General features: G+C 42.6%; 1 protein-coding gene across 3 annotated transcripts in view; it reads left to right on the top strand.

Moving 5' to 3' along the window:
- Positions 1 to 15,437, top strand: part of Efcab2 (EF-hand calcium binding domain 2) — an 82,776-nt gene that overhangs the window by 19,020 nt on the left and 48,319 nt on the right. For all 3 annotated transcript variants that reach the window (XM_013119135.3, XM_040738376.1, XM_005078152.4), the window contains exon 2: positions 2,418 to 2,502. In XM_013119135.3, the coding sequence (XP_012974589.1) occupies positions 2,418 to 2,502 (85 nt within the window). The remainder of the gene's footprint in view (positions 1 to 2,417; positions 2,503 to 15,437) is intronic.

The following is a 15,437-nucleotide window of genomic DNA, read 5'->3' as shown; positions in this document are numbered from 1 at the left end:
TTTTTCTTTTGACGTCTAAACTATTATTCCTTCCTGTGGCCTCTTCCTACGGTGGCGGCAGGTATGAGGTCTCATTCCATATTTGGTGGTTTTATATTTGTGATAAAATATACTTTATCCTTCTCTTCCTTTCCGGGTATCCTGTTGTACATATTGGTTCACACGAGACACGCTTACATGGCTGTATCAGTGTAAAAACTTGAGGTTCACCATTTATAGCTCCTCACTTGTGCTCCATCACTGAGATGCATCTCTAGTTGCCTCTTCTCTTACTCACTGAGACACTGTCTTGTCCCTCACCCCTTCAAATCTGTCAGCACATCTTAGTGATCATAACCAGAATCCTATCATTTCTTTCTATGTCTATGGTTTCCCTTCTTGTCTCAGCCACTGTGATGGTTTGAATAGGCCTGGTCTCCATAGACTTGGCCTATGGGGTGTGGCACTGTTAGGAGGTGTGGCCTTGTTGGAGGAAGTGTGTCACTGTGGAGGTGGGCTTTGTGGTCTTATATGCTCAAGCTAGGCCTAGTGTGACAGACTTCCTGCTGCCTGTGGATCAGATGTAGGACGGTCGGCTCCTTCTCCAGTACCATGTCAGCCTGCTGCCATGCCTCTCACCATGATGATAATGGACTGAACCTTGAAACTGTAAGCCACCCCAATTAAATGTTTTCCTTCATAAGAATTGCTGTTGTCAAGGTATCTCTTCACAGCAATAGAGACAGCCATTGACCATATCTGAAAGAGATACTGAAGCAGTCTCTGCACTGCTCTCTGTGACCACCTTTCCTTTTCAAGTGTCTTCTCAACACAGTGACAAAGGTGAAAAGAAGACCAGGTCACTATTGTGCCTAGAACCTTCCAGTGGGTTCTTGTTGCATTCACAGGAAAGTTCAAAATCCTTAAAGGATTCAGCCCTTGCCAGGCGTTGGTGGCGCACGCCTTTAATCCCAGCACTCAGGAGGCAGAGGCAGGCGGATCTCTGTGAGTTCGAGGCCAGCCTGGTCTACAGAGCGAGTTCCAGGACAGCCTCTAACAATACAGAGAAACCCTGTCTCGAAAAAACCAAAAAAAAAAAAAAAAAAAAAAAAAAAAAAGGATTCAGCCCTCCACCCAAGAGCTCACAACCCTCTGATCTTTAGGTTGCTCTTCTGGAGATATTTACAGATGGGCTTTTCCTACCTGGCAGCTGTTACCTTGTCACTAAGGTCGGCATTCTTACCGGGACTCTTCACATCTCTTACTCTTTTTTTCTGTGTTTAAGGTCATACAACCTACTGTATATGTCAGCAAATATGTAGACATTCATATATATATTTCCAATAAAAATAGCTGTGAGGAAGAACTTCTGTCTGTTTTTGCTTCTTGCTATGACCTTGTTAGTGTCTGGAATGTAGTACATTTTCAGTAATGTTTATTGACTACTTCACTAGTTCATGTAAGTAAGCTTTAATCCCTTGTTTAAAGGTCTTTGAAGGATGCACAGGTGGGTTTAAATGCCTCTCACCTACCTTCAACCCTCTTCAAGAACAGAACAAAGGGGATGAGCAGGCCTAATAAGTAAATGGTGTTTGTTGTCTTAAGTTAACTTTCTTGTTGAGCTAGAATGGCACCCAAACTACATAGATAGAGGGTAGGCTGGAATGTCTTCAATTGAGAGCTGGGTGGTGGCTTTTAGTAGTATGAACACTGTGTATTGCAGATCAACATTAGGGACTGCAGAGATTGCTCAGTAGGGAGATGTCTCAGCGACTGAAATTGAAAGAGGTGGTACAAGCAAGAGGGCCTGGGTTTGAATCCCTAGCAAACATATAAGGGGGGAGGGTTAAGCAGGGCCCATTTATAACTCCAGCAGTGCAGAGGCAGAGACAGGTGGATTTGGGGTGTGGCTAGCTAATCCATCTGTAACAGTGAGCTCCATGTTTGGTGTAGGCATGAGCACACACAATACACACACACCACACTATGCCACACCACACAGAAGATGAAAACTGAAGTAAGTTTACTGTTATGCCTCAGGAAAAAATATTTGGTGCCATGACTTCTCCAGCATGAGGGACTGAACCAAAGCAGCCCCTTCCTTCTTGAACCTGCTTTCGTCAGATCTGTTCTTTGGCATTTCCAGAGGTAGTTAACATGGCATATGATAAAAGAGACCAAGAATGACTCTTTCAGGTTCTTCCTTATTTAGTTTTTGACTTTAGCCAGGCGTGATGGCACGTGCTTGGAGTGTCAGCATTGAGGAAATTGAAAGACAGCTTGGTCTACATATTTTGATAGTGAGACCCTGTCTCAAAAGAGACAGACAGATGGTCAGACAAAACAAACAAACAAAAAACCCCAAAAGATTTCTAGTTAGGTTACTGAGATTTTTGTTTTGAATAAATAATTAATTTTGTTTACTTTGCATTTTGCAGAGGTAATAGTGGCAGAATATCATAAGAAGATCAAAGATGCCTTTGAAGTGTTTGACCATGAAACAAATAATACAGTGGATGTGAGGTTTGGAAATATTTATTGTTGTTATAATTCTAAATTATGGATACAATTCATAGATATTTTCTCCTTTAAAAACTGTATACACTCTAATCATACTAGAGCAGGTGGTTCTTAGCCTTCCTAATGCTTTAATACAGTTCCTCCTCATGCTGTGGTCACCAACCATAAAATTATTTTTGTTGCTACTTCATAACCATAATTTTGCTACTGTTATGAATCATAACATAAATATCTGTGTTTTCTGATGGTCTTAGATGACCCCTGTGAAAGTGTCATTTAACCCCAAAGGGATCATGACCCAGATGTTGAGAAACTGCTGTACTATAGTGTGTATACACACACACACACACACACACACACACACACACACTACAAAGAATAATCATGTTTACAGAATGATATACTCCCCCAAGTAAAATAAAAGATGGTCTAAACAGAGCATGAGAAATGGAAAGACATGATGAAAATAGGTAAATTTGGAGTAGAATACAGATGTGGTGGGGTGGTGCACATGTAATTGCAGCATTTAGGAGCTAGAGTCAGGAGGATTAGGAATTTGAAGCCAGCCTGGGATGCGTAGGGAGACTCTATCTTAGGGGGTGAAAGCAGAGGAAATCACATAGGACTCTAATAGAAACTGTAGGATCTGTGCCACATACTGCAAGGGACATCCATGAATGCATTCTTCCAGGAGGCCAGACGAAGTGATGGTTTCTTGCTGAGTTCATAGGCTGGGAAAGCAGTGGAGAGTGATCTAAAGTGGTACAGCTAGGAGCTGCTTATGAACCGGGCAGGGCCTCCCATTACTCCTGTACTAGCCAGGGCCCCGAGTGCTTCAGACTTGAGCCAAACTGAATGAACAGTATGAGGCTTTATTCATAAATTGTAACTATATGCATTATTTAGTTTCTCATACCTGAGGGTCTGATATTAACAAGTGTGAGCAGCTTCACATCTTCATGTTAACACTTAACAAAGTTTTGTTTTGTATTCTAGATTTATGTGTAAGGCAGTTGTGATATTGTACAAGGTCGAAGACGCTTAAATTTGTCCCCATAGCTCCTCCCTTTTAGTGGGCTCTGCTAGTTGCTTGTCTTGCTGAAACAAAATAGCCGACAGAAGCAACTCAAGGAAAGGAAGGTTTAGTTGTCTCCCTGTTTGTTTGAGAGTACAGCCTGTCATGGCGCAGTATCAAGGCAGCAAGAGCTTGAGGTAGATGGTCACATCATGCCCATAGTCAGGAAGTTTGAAGTTTAGAGCACTCTTTCCTTTTTGCCTAGTCCTGGAACCCAGCCTATAGAATGGTGCTGCCCATAGTTAAGGGGATCGTTCACCTCCATTAACCTTGACGGGCATGACCTAATCTTGTCCCACAGGCATGCTCAGAGGCTTGTCTCTTAGCTGAGTCTAGGTCCTGTCAAGGTGATAATCTAGGTTAACCACCAGGGGCAGTGTGAGTCTGGATTCAGCCACTGCAGTGGAAGTGTGACAGGAACTTAAGGGTAGCAGGGCAGCACCGTGTAGCTCCCAGAAGCTCTGGTCACATCTCATTCCATGGGAAGGGCTCTGCAAAGAGTACTGAACCTCATCTGTGTGTCTCTGCAGGAAGTCGAGCGGGGAGGGATGGTGCCGATTCCAGGGAGGGATGGTGTTGGTTACAGGGCTTGCTGAGTAGCATGGGACATGAAGCAATGCCTTGCAATTAGATGGACTAGATATATGATGGACAAGTTCTTGTCCTCTTACCTCTCCTTGAACCTGAGTGATTCTCCTCTAGGGCCTGGGGAGAAGTATTGTTAGAAAAGTCAGGGAAAGTATAGCTTTAGGTGTGTCTGTTTGGCTGTGATGTCTGGGGATGGATTCCAAGGCTTTGTTCCTGCCAGGCAAGCATTGTATTGCATCCCAGCCCTCCTGTAGCTTTGTGAGAGAAAGAGGAAAAGTATTTACAGTCCAGCTGACTGTCTAGCTGTCCTGTACTTAACATCTAGGAGCTTTGTGTCTGTCACCTCATTGTAATGTTCTGATTTGTGTGGGAGGGGTGGCACCTCTGGTTTTGGAGACAAGTGGCAAGTATTTGCTTTGCTTAGTGTCCCTCCAGTGCTTTTCCAATTCCAAGTCCCTGACTGCTTGGGAGCATGCCCTCCTGCCCTCATTCTCCCAGCCCAGCCCTTCATGGATGCCTGGGTCTTGCCTTTGGCTTTACTGACAGTTACAGTGAAAGGAAATTTCCCATGTCCCATAGGGTAGAGATGCCAGCCAGGTCTCTTTGGTAAATGGGCCAATTCAGGAAAAAGAGATATGTTTATGGGCTGCAACTTCCCCAAACCAAAATAAGACAATTTTACTGAAGCCCTAAGGGAAAGTATATGCTCTTATAATGTAATCTACTTTATTAAATAAAGATGGTTACTAAAAGAGTTGGCATTGTTCTTAGCACTAAAATATTAATATTAAGCATAGTAGAAGACTAGTAATGTGGATGACTGCACCTTCCTAATCTTGATTACTTAGGATATTGTTTGTTTTCCTTTCCTTTTGAGACAGAGTCTGACCCTGTAGTGTAGGCTGGCCCTCGAGTAACCGTGTAGCTCAGGCTGGCCTCAGACTTGTAGCAGTAGTTGTCCTCTTGCCTTTGCCTCCAAGTCCTGGACTTGAGTTGTACATGCACTGTGCCGACTCCTTCTATTGATTTGTACGTAACTTTATTCTCACGTTCTTGGTGTCATTTTGAATTACGCTTTATAAACTGGATGTGAAGGACAGAGACACAGAAACACTTGCCCAGGTTGCATAATGATCAACAGAGTTGGAAGTTGAGTTCAAGTTTTTTTCTGTTCATCAACATTTTCCAAGTTGGCTGCACACTAGCCCCAAGGGAGGCCCTGGGAATGGTGTGGTGTACAGGGTCAACTCTCCCCATTTATAAAAGCAGTTGCTCTGTTTGGAATTTATCATGGTTTATGGTTAAAAGTGAAAGTCTAAATAGATGTTTAGTTTTAACTTTCTAAACAGTTTATATTTGCTGTTTGACTTGTTAGGCCTAGGGTATGGCATGCTACCTTTTGTATAATTAGATCCAGTTTCAACTGACTTCTAATCTATTGCATTATCTTCCATAAGTTCAATACTCCATTAAGAGCTATCAATTTATAAAATGCTTTAACATCAGGTAAAGAGTTTATTACTGTTCAGCCATTGAAGGATTGAAAGCAGTCTCTCTCCTGTGTAGGCGGAATGTTGTAGAAGTGTCTTTGAGTCAGATATGTCGACGCATGCCCACAATCTCAGCAGCTGGGAGGCTGAGGCAAGAGAATGACCGCAAGTTCAATGCCAGTCCAGGCAGCAAAGCTGGAAGTTGTCTTTTTTTTTAAATGCTTCTCAAAACCTCAAAAGTGTTTTTGTGTGTTGTAAGAGCTCCGGAGGGATACAGATGGCCTGCACTGGGCAGGAGGAGAGCTGTCTCTGAGAGGAAGCCAGAGCATTGACTGCCTCAGGGAAGTGTAGAATTGCTTCCCTCACTGTAGACCTCGGCTGGCTTGAACAGTATTGATGGCTTCTTTCCTTTCCCCCTCTCTCTGCTGTGCACAAACTGAAAGTGTCATTGGGAGTTTTATCCTAACAGGTAGACAAAAGGCTGGGTATTGTGAGTGCCAAGAGAGCAGTAGGATGCTTGCTTCTCTCTGAAACTTTCTGAAATGTTTCCTCTGCTTCCTTGGACCTGGGAATAAACTTACTTTCTGATCCTAAGCCCTGCTTTCTGATGCTGAGGAGCTTATGTCCTCTGTGGCCCTCCTTCCACCTCACCTCAAGGACTGGTAGTATGGGCATTCTCCAACTCATTTCCAGATATCCCTGTGCATCTCCAAGACACTGCATGTGCCTGAGAAGGCAAAACTGTTTGCATTAATAAAGCAAAGGTAGTATTAGGTATATTTTTAAAGATTTCTTTTGTTCAGTGTTGTGACTGTAGCTGAGTGTATATACACCTTTGTTCACCATGTATATACAAATGTGTGTGGGTCCCCCAAGAGACTAGGAGAAGGTGTCACAGCAATTGTGAGCCTCTCCCCCCACGTGGATGCTTGGAATTGAACCCAGGACTCTGTAAGAGCAGCTAATGCTCTTAACCTCTTAACCATCTTTCCAACCTCCAGTATTAAATATTTCCACTCTTAGTTTTGTCATGAGGTTTTAAAAGACTACATGATGTGCAACATTATTTTTTACAATCTTTATGTATGTAAGCATATGATAATTTCTAAATAAATTAATAGGGCTGGTGAGATGCTTAGTGGGTAAAAGTGATTACCTGATGACCAAGTTTGATCTCTGGGATCCACAGATTGGAAAGAGAGCAAACTTCCACAAGCTGTCCCTTGATGTGCTCACACACACACACACATACACACACACACACACACACACATACACACACACATACACACACACACATACACACACACACACACACACACACACCAGTCAAAGTGGACATTTTTATAGCTGTTAGAAAATTATTAACCAGAAGCAATTAGCTCAAATAATATTAGCTATTAGTGTTGCTGCTCCACTTTATATTCTTTAATAATTCAGACTTTTCCTCCTATTTAATATGGTATAAGCAATGCTGTGATATATGGAATAATATCTTAAATGAAAATTTAACTTATTTCTGTATAGTTTTATGCTTTGGGTTATAAAAGATTTCATTTTCCTTTCCATTTTTAAATTAGGTTTTGAAACCTAGCTCTTTGAAAAATACTGGGCAACTTTTTAATATCATTAACTAGAAGTATTTTGATTTTGCTTAATACAAAACACAGAGCATAGTACATTTCATTATCACTTATATGTAGTTTCTTAGTCTATATTTAGAAATTAATAAGATTGGAAATGAAATATTTGGATAGATAAAATATGCATATAGAGTAAATCCTAAAGGTACATAGAATATTCTTAAGTGAGTCTCTACTTCTAACTCTTGAGTATACAAGTGTCTCTGATTCTTCTGTAGATTGTGTGTGTGTGTGCAGGTGTGTGTGTGTGCGTGTGTGTGTGCAGGTATGTATGTGCACCACCACATGTACATGTAGAGAGCAGGGGACGGCCGTCAGGAGCTGGTCCTTCCCCCTGTTTCCTGGAGGCGGGGTTCCTTGCTACATAGCAGTGCTGCATACTCCACGCTAGCTGGTCCCCGAGCTTTGTGTTTCTCTTGTCTCCGTTCTCACCGCAGTGTAGGAATGATAGGATTACAGATGCTCACCTGGATGCACTCCAGGGATTGAATTTAGCTTGGCCAGGCTTTAGGGGCAAGCAATTTTACCTGCTAAGTCATCTCACTGACCCTCTTTTCTACTTTTAAATGAAGTGGTTTGTTGGTTTGCATGGTGTATATGGTCCCCCCTCCCCCTAGTTTTTAAGACAGGATTTCTCTACATAGCTCTAGCTGTTCTGGAACTCACTTTGTAAACCAGGCCGGCCTCAAACTCACAGAGATTTGCCTGCCTCTGCCCCCTGCCTCCTGCTGGAATGCTGGAATTAAAGGTGTATGCCACCACTGCTTGGTGATTTGGAGCCTGTCCTGGAACTCAAACTCACAGAGATCCCATGCACTGGGATTAAAGACGTGTGCCACCACCACCTGACAGTATGCATTTTTAACACAAGTGACTAAGGTATATAAACAACCTGTATCCAGCTTTTTTGCTTATCAGTTATCAATCTCTTTTATTATTTTTTAATTAAAAATTTTTTTGAGACAGGGTCTTACTATGTGGCCTTCTAGGCAGGAACTCACTATGTAGACTGGACTGGTCCCAAATTCATAGAGATCTTCCTGACTCTACTGGAATTAATATACCCTGCCCTACTTATCAATATATTTTGATGGTTATTCTTTTGTATTCTCTATGTTTTTCATTTCTTTGTGTCAATGTATCATAATACATTATCATAAAGTTCCATTAGTTGATAATTTAAATTGCTTATAGGCTTTTGCTTTAATAATCCATGTTGCAGAAACTCTTGGTATGTGTCATATTTTGCAACTGTAAGATTTTTTCTGTAGGATAAAGTCTTAGAAACAGGTCAATATATGTGGGTATTTTTGGTACTTATTGATACCCTGAGAAGATGTTTCCCATCTTGCCATGTGAAGTTGCCTGTTTTTTCTCTCTCTGAAACAGTTTGTCAAACTGCTAATTTTTATTTTCTAAATTTTGAACACCTTTCTTTTTTGCTTTGTGTAATTATTTATGTTTGTGTGTGTGTGTGTGTATGTGTATTGAGGAGTGCATTTGCATTTGCATGGCTGTCATGTGGAGGCCAGGACAACTTTTAGGAGTCACTTCTTTCTTTTCACTGTGTGGGTCCCAGGGACCCAGCTTAGACCTCCAGCCTTGGTGGCAATCATCTTCACCTACTTACTCATCTTGCCAGACCATGAACACCTTTTCTAGCTCTAAAAATTATTTGCATCTCCTTCTATTTGCAAGGGTAGTTTCGACCTTTGCTTATTTTTCTTATTTACTTATTTTTGGTTCTATAAATTAAAGATCTTAGTGTGTGATTAATACCACATGTCTTCTTCCTTTGATTTTATTTGCTGACATTAAGAAATTTTAAAAATATTCAGATTATCAACCTTTTGTGTATGAATTTAATTTTTGGAGACAAAAAATCATTGCTGGATGGGTATGGTGGCAAATACCTTTAATCTCAGCACTCTGGAGACAAAGACATACAGATGTCTATGCTTTTGGGGCTAGCCTGCTCTACATAGTAAATTTCAGGCCAGCAGTGTTACATAGTGAGACCTTGTCTCAAAAAAAGTCATTACATTAGGTTGTTTGTTAATTGGTTTTTCCTGCCAGGCCCAGGGTCCTCCACATGTTAAACAGATACTCTATTTACCATTGAGCTATCCTACAATCTGGGGAGTTTTCACAATAGAATAACTTTGGTTATCCTGAACAGAATTAATTTATTGAAAATAAATAATAAAAAGCCAGAAACATATTCTTTAAGGAATGCTTGAAAGGCCAAGAAAGTATTTTGTCTATATGGCTAGTTTGCAAATTCAATTTGAAAAGAACTATAATCTTGCTAAGAAATGTGACTTTTTGTAAATTGTTCTTTTTGTATTTAATAGGATACAAGTATGCTAGACATCAGTAGGGTCAGTTTCAGGCTCACCATTGACTTTCAGAATTGCATCCTTTTTGATTGATCTATTTTTCTTATCTATTAAATTGAACTAATTATTTCTGCCACAATTAAATAAGACTATTACTGTCTAGTAAAAACAAACAAACAAAAAAGGGTGACCAGGCTGGCCCCGAACTCACAGAGATCCGCCTGCCTCTGCCTCCCGAGGGCTGGGATTAAAGGCGTGCGCCACCAACACCCAGCCTTAAACATACGTTGTTAAACCAGTTTCAGAACAGCCGATACTCGGGAACCTGAGAGCTAGCTAGGACAGGCCCCCACGGTGGAGAAGGGCTGCTCTTGCCTGTCTTCTGGCTCACCTGCTCTCCTGGTCCTGTGCTTCAGCGCCCCAGCTGCAGACTGGCTGCTCGTTTAGGCATTACAGTTGACCTGCGTCAGCTCTCAGAGAAGAGGCATGACCTTTCTTGGTGTTTGTTGCCTTTGAGAGGGCTTAGGGGCCCTCTCTCTATTTCATGTCACTGTGGTGGCTGCACATCATCTCTACCCGGCTAGCAGCCTGGTGACAGTTCTTCCCTGCCTCTGGCTACTCTAATACCTGCTCTTCACTCTGTGTCTACCCACTCAGGGATTCTGCACTCTTCGGGTGTTGTTTACCGCCGGCTCTGCTGCTCCCTCCCAGCCATGTAGTACTGTCTTCACAACTCCCAGGGAAGAACAGGACAGGTCTACTTTGATCACTTATTAATATTCCGCAGAGGGGGCCCCTGTTGAGCAGAGCTCCTGCTAGACTTCAGAGGCCTCTCCTGACTGCCTTAGAGACATGTGACCTTGTGACCTCTGATACAAGCCGTTGTGCCTGGGGAGACAGATCAAATAGCATACAACATAGCAATCGCTTTAGGAAGAAACTCTTAGTGGGGACTGTGGATTTGGCAGGGACCTTGCTTCCTTTGTGATATAATTACCTCCCAAAACCCAGTAAGGCAGTGAGGCAGTGAGGCCTAACAAGAATTCTGATGCAATTCCTAGACAGGTGTTTGGAACTCTGGTAAACTCACTGGTCTCTTACTAACACTTTCCTGGTGTGTTAGTGATTGGTGTTCTATGGGTACTGTGTGGAACGTGGGTGATCTTGTTATGTTTCTCTTCTGAGCTGTAGCCTCACTCTAGCGTCCGGACTCTCATGGAGATAGAAGGGGTTATGGGATTGTGGTCTAGTAGGCCATGGATCGAGTCTTTGTCAGTGGAAAGTGGGCCAAGGTAACTTGCCACTTGAAGCGCATATCAAGATGGGTGGAGTTATTAGCAAGTCTTTCTTTTCTCTTCATCCCCCCATTCATTTTCTCTCTCTTTCCATCCCTCCCTCCCACTTCTCCCTGCGTCTTTTTCTTAGGCTAGGGATTTGATAAAAGGACTGGTGAATGGTTGGCAAACACTGTTCGGTTGAATTACAGCCCTGGTCCTCACCACCCGTTCCTCCTGAGCTGATGAGCTGTTTCTGAAATGTATGTTTGTCTGTAAGGGACTTGGTGTAACCTGAAGTCTTGGAAATGAGAAAGAGGGTTGGATGCCTTCTTCCTGTTTTCAAAGTTTACTTTAGAGCTGCATTTCCTGAGACTGTTCTTTAGTTGATCTCCAGCAAAGGCAGAGCCAGGACTACTAAGTGTGTACTTGTAAATATATGATGTTCAATTCCTCCCACACACCGTGTATGAAACATAACTCAAAAGAAAAAAACACATGTAAGGCTTAGAGGTACAAAACTATTGGGAAAAACCATTGGTATAAGTTGTGTGACTTTGGATTGGGTTGGGCAGTTTCGTAGTGGCTGGGAGGAACAGAGGGCAGCAGCAATGAATAGCCTTTAATGTTTTGGGAGTCCTTGGGACACTCTGACCCATAGCTCGGAGGAGGGCTTCTCATGCACGGTGTTGGGGTTTTTGTTAAATAGCCAGTGGCTATTTGGGGGAGTATTATCAACCCAGGTGGGAAATTGTCATTTAAAGCATATATTTATATACCAACTTATGTGTGTTGTAGGCATTTTTAGGTAGATAATAGTATGATTTCTCATTACTTTCCCCAACAGTTTTACTGTTATTTTACCTTCCTTCCTCCTGAATTTTTCTCCTCCCTCCCTAATTAAAATTTTCATTTATTTTTATTTTCCACATCAGAGCACTTGCACCCTGCTACTCTGTTCTATAGTGTTCTTCCGCCCACCTGCAGCAATGGTCATTTTTACATTATAGAAAATCACAACTGATCAAATGCAGAAGTTGTGGAGCCCAGTTCCAGCTGCTACATCTGTAACTCCAACCCTGCACCTAAGACTCAGGGGTTGCTGTGAAGGGGGCAGGGAGACTGTAAGAGGCAGAGAATAGCAAGTTTGTCATGAGATTGTGTCTCCTAGATATGTCAGAGAAGCTACACGCACGGTGTCTCACCAGCATGGCTACCTACTCATGACCTGAGCAAGGGTAGCACCAATAGACATGCTAACATGGAAGGGACATTGCCCAAGAGGTCTCAGTCATAGACAAAGAACCACACCAAAGGAAATAGTCTTCTCTAGGGAAGAGCACACCAATTGGTTACCCAATACCAGATGGTCAGCTCTGGAAACATACTTACAAGTAACATTTTATGGACTGAGTAGGTTGTATTTTTACATATTAGGAATGTGTGTGTGTGTGAGTGTGTGAGTGAGTGTGTGTGAGTGTGTGAGTGTGTGTGAGTGAGTGTGTGAGTGTGTGTGTGAGTGTGAGTGTATGTGAACAAAGGAAAAGAGGACATGAATTTGAAAGAGAACAAGGGGGCGTATGGGAGGGTTTGGAGGGAGGAAACAGAAGGAAGAAATAATTATAATCTCAAAAAAGTATTTTAAAAAATAACTGAAGAGGGCTGGAGAGATGGCTCAGGGGTTAAGAGCTTGTACTATCCCTGCAGAGGACCCAAGTTCAGTTCCCAGCACCAAATCAGGTGACTCACAACCATCTGTAACTCCAGATCAATGGGGTCCAACACCCTGTCCTGGCTTCCTCAGGCACCCACTCACATAGACACATCACATAAAAGCATAGAATAGGCCAGGCGGTGGGGGTGCTCACCTTTAATCCCAGCACTCGGTAGGTAGAGGCAGGCAGATCTCTGTGAGTTCGAGACCAAGCCTGGTCTACTGAGCGAGTTCCAGGACAGGCTCCAAAACAATACAGAGAAATCCTGCCTCGAATAAAAAAAAAAAAAGGATAGAATAGTATTTAAGAAAATCAATTGAAGAAAAAGCAAACCAGACAGAGCCTAGAAAATCTATCCTTAGAAAATCGGTTAAAGTTAGGAGCAAGGTAAGGATATCTACATTTGCCACTGTAAATTAATATTAACCCAGGGCATGAGCTAACACAAGTGGGCAAGTGGTAACATGGATATCAGTACTGCACAAGAGATGGTAAGAGGTAGATAAGATAGGAGAAAGAAAAACCATTGCAGATATGTGATCAATCTAGGAAATCTAGGAGAATTGGTAAGAAAACTATTGCAAAGAAAAATAAGATTTAGTAAAGTAGGAAGAAGTAAGCTTAACATGTAGAAATCTGGCAACGTGGTTCAGCAGGAGAGGTTCTGTGCGCAGCCCTGACAACCCGAGAAATCCCTGGAGCCCTCAGCATGGCAGGAGCGCCAGCCTCCGGGAGAAGTCCTCCACCTCCTCAGCATGGCAGGAGCGCCAGCCTCCGGGAGAAGTCCTCCACCTTCTCTGTGGCAGAGGTGTTCTGAACCCCACCACACCATTACAAAGGGAAATAAATAAATACATAGTTCAAATAAATTAACATATAGAAACCAGGAGCCTTAACATCCTATAAAGACTGCAGTTAGATGATATAATAGCAGCAAAAATACAGTTTATAGACAGATGCAACAAGAAATATATAAATCATGCCACAGGAAAACCCACATGACATAAAAATAGAACAAATGGAAAGAAATCATGCTTGAAGGATAGAAAATTTGAAATAATAAAGTGTCAAATCATCCTAAATTGGCATAAATTCAGCACAAATAGAAACAAACATTTTTTGAAAGTTGACAAGTAAATTTTAATGACCATATGAAAAAGTTAGCTAGAACAGCCAAGGGAACTCGTAAAGGAGAGCAAGGAGGCCAGTGTAGTGTTTTTTTTTTGTTGTTGTTTCTCGAGATAGGGTTTCTCTGTGGCTTTGGAGGCTGTCCTGAAACTCGCTTGGTAGTCCAGGCTAGTCTCGAACTCACAGAGATCCGCCTGCCTCTGTCTCCCGAGTGCTGGGATTAAAGGCGTGCGCCACCAACGCCCGGCTGCCAGTGTAGTTTTATTTGATATCAAAACGCATTATAGCAGCTGGAGAGATGGTTCAGTGGTTAGTATTTGCTGTTCTTACAGAGGATCCTTGGAGGCAGCTGGAGAGATGGCTCAGAGGCTAAGAGCACTGACTGTTCTTCCAGAGGTCCTGAGTTCAATTCCCAGCAACCACATGGTGGCTCACAACCATCTGTAGTGAGATCTGGTGCCCTCTTCTGGCTTGCAGGCATACATGCAGACAGAGTACCGTGTACATAATAAATAAGTCAATAAATTAAAAAAAGAAGAATCACCTAACAGAGGATCCTTGGGAGAGGAGGGGACACAACCACCTTTTCTACCCCTGAGGCTACTCATGTACATCCACACTCACACTCACTTACACACTCACACACTCACACAACACACTAACACTCACACTCACTCACATTCATTCACACACTCACACTCACTCACACTCATACACTCACTCACACACATTCACACACAGTCACATTCACTCACACACATCACACATTCATTTACACTCACATTCACGCTCATACTCATACGCACACTCTCACTCACACACAGAGGGAGAGAGAGAGGAGGAGGATGAGGAGGAGGGAAAGAAGAGAGGAAGAAAAGACTGGAAATAGTTATATGAATTAGTGGGAAGCAAATACAAAGGTTCTGAGAAGGGAAACGGCCTTAGCATGTTGGGAAGGCAGAGGAGAGAGTAGTTGCTGTGTGTTTCCGAGTGCTGTACATGTCGTGTAGGTTGATGGCCCATGGGGAGCATTCTAGTAGTGAAAAGGGGTGCCCCCCAGTGCAGGTGGACGCCATGGACGCCATGGCATTTTAGTTTAGACAGTATGCTGTGGCTGCTGTAAGGAGGGTGGCTGGGAGGGCGGAAGCGGAGGGTCGTCTGTAGTGTAGTGGCCCAGAGCCAGCGGGGCAGCGGCAGCACGGTGCAAGAGACCATGTTGTTACTGTGCCCAAGATTCATGTTTTGAAATGTTTTTTCTTTTAAACTGACACACGATAATTTGTATATCTATGGGGCACACATGACATAATTGTAAACATGTACACAAAGTGAATTGATCAGCTTGGGTAATTAACATTTCCATCCTACACGTTTATCTTATTTTTGAGTTTCTAAAATCCCTTTTCTCTAGATCCGCATCCACTGTATAAAGGTTTGGGATCCATAGTCACTGTTCTGTGCTGTAGATTTAGAACGCACGCCTCCTGTCTTCTGTAAGCTAAGATTTGCCATCACATCTCCTCTCCCCTTCCTGCCAGCAGTCACTGTTCTCCTCTGGTCTTTACTTGTAGTTCTGTGCCTGACTTGTTTTATTCAATGTCCTCCAGTTACATCTACTTTGTTGCAAATGATAAATTAACCTTTTTTTAAACCGGCAAGTAGTATTCTATGTGCGTCCGCCCCTGT

The sequence above is a fragment of the Mesocricetus auratus genome, unplaced genomic scaffold (genome assembly GCF_017639785.1).
Source record: "Mesocricetus auratus isolate SY011 unplaced genomic scaffold, BCM_Maur_2.0 Super-Scaffold_100676, whole genome shotgun sequence".
NCBI classification, from domain to species: domain Eukaryota; kingdom Metazoa; phylum Chordata; class Mammalia; order Rodentia; family Cricetidae; genus Mesocricetus; species Mesocricetus auratus.
The sequence above is the reverse complement of the archived record's forward strand: the minus strand, read 5'-3'. Positions and strand labels throughout refer to the sequence as shown.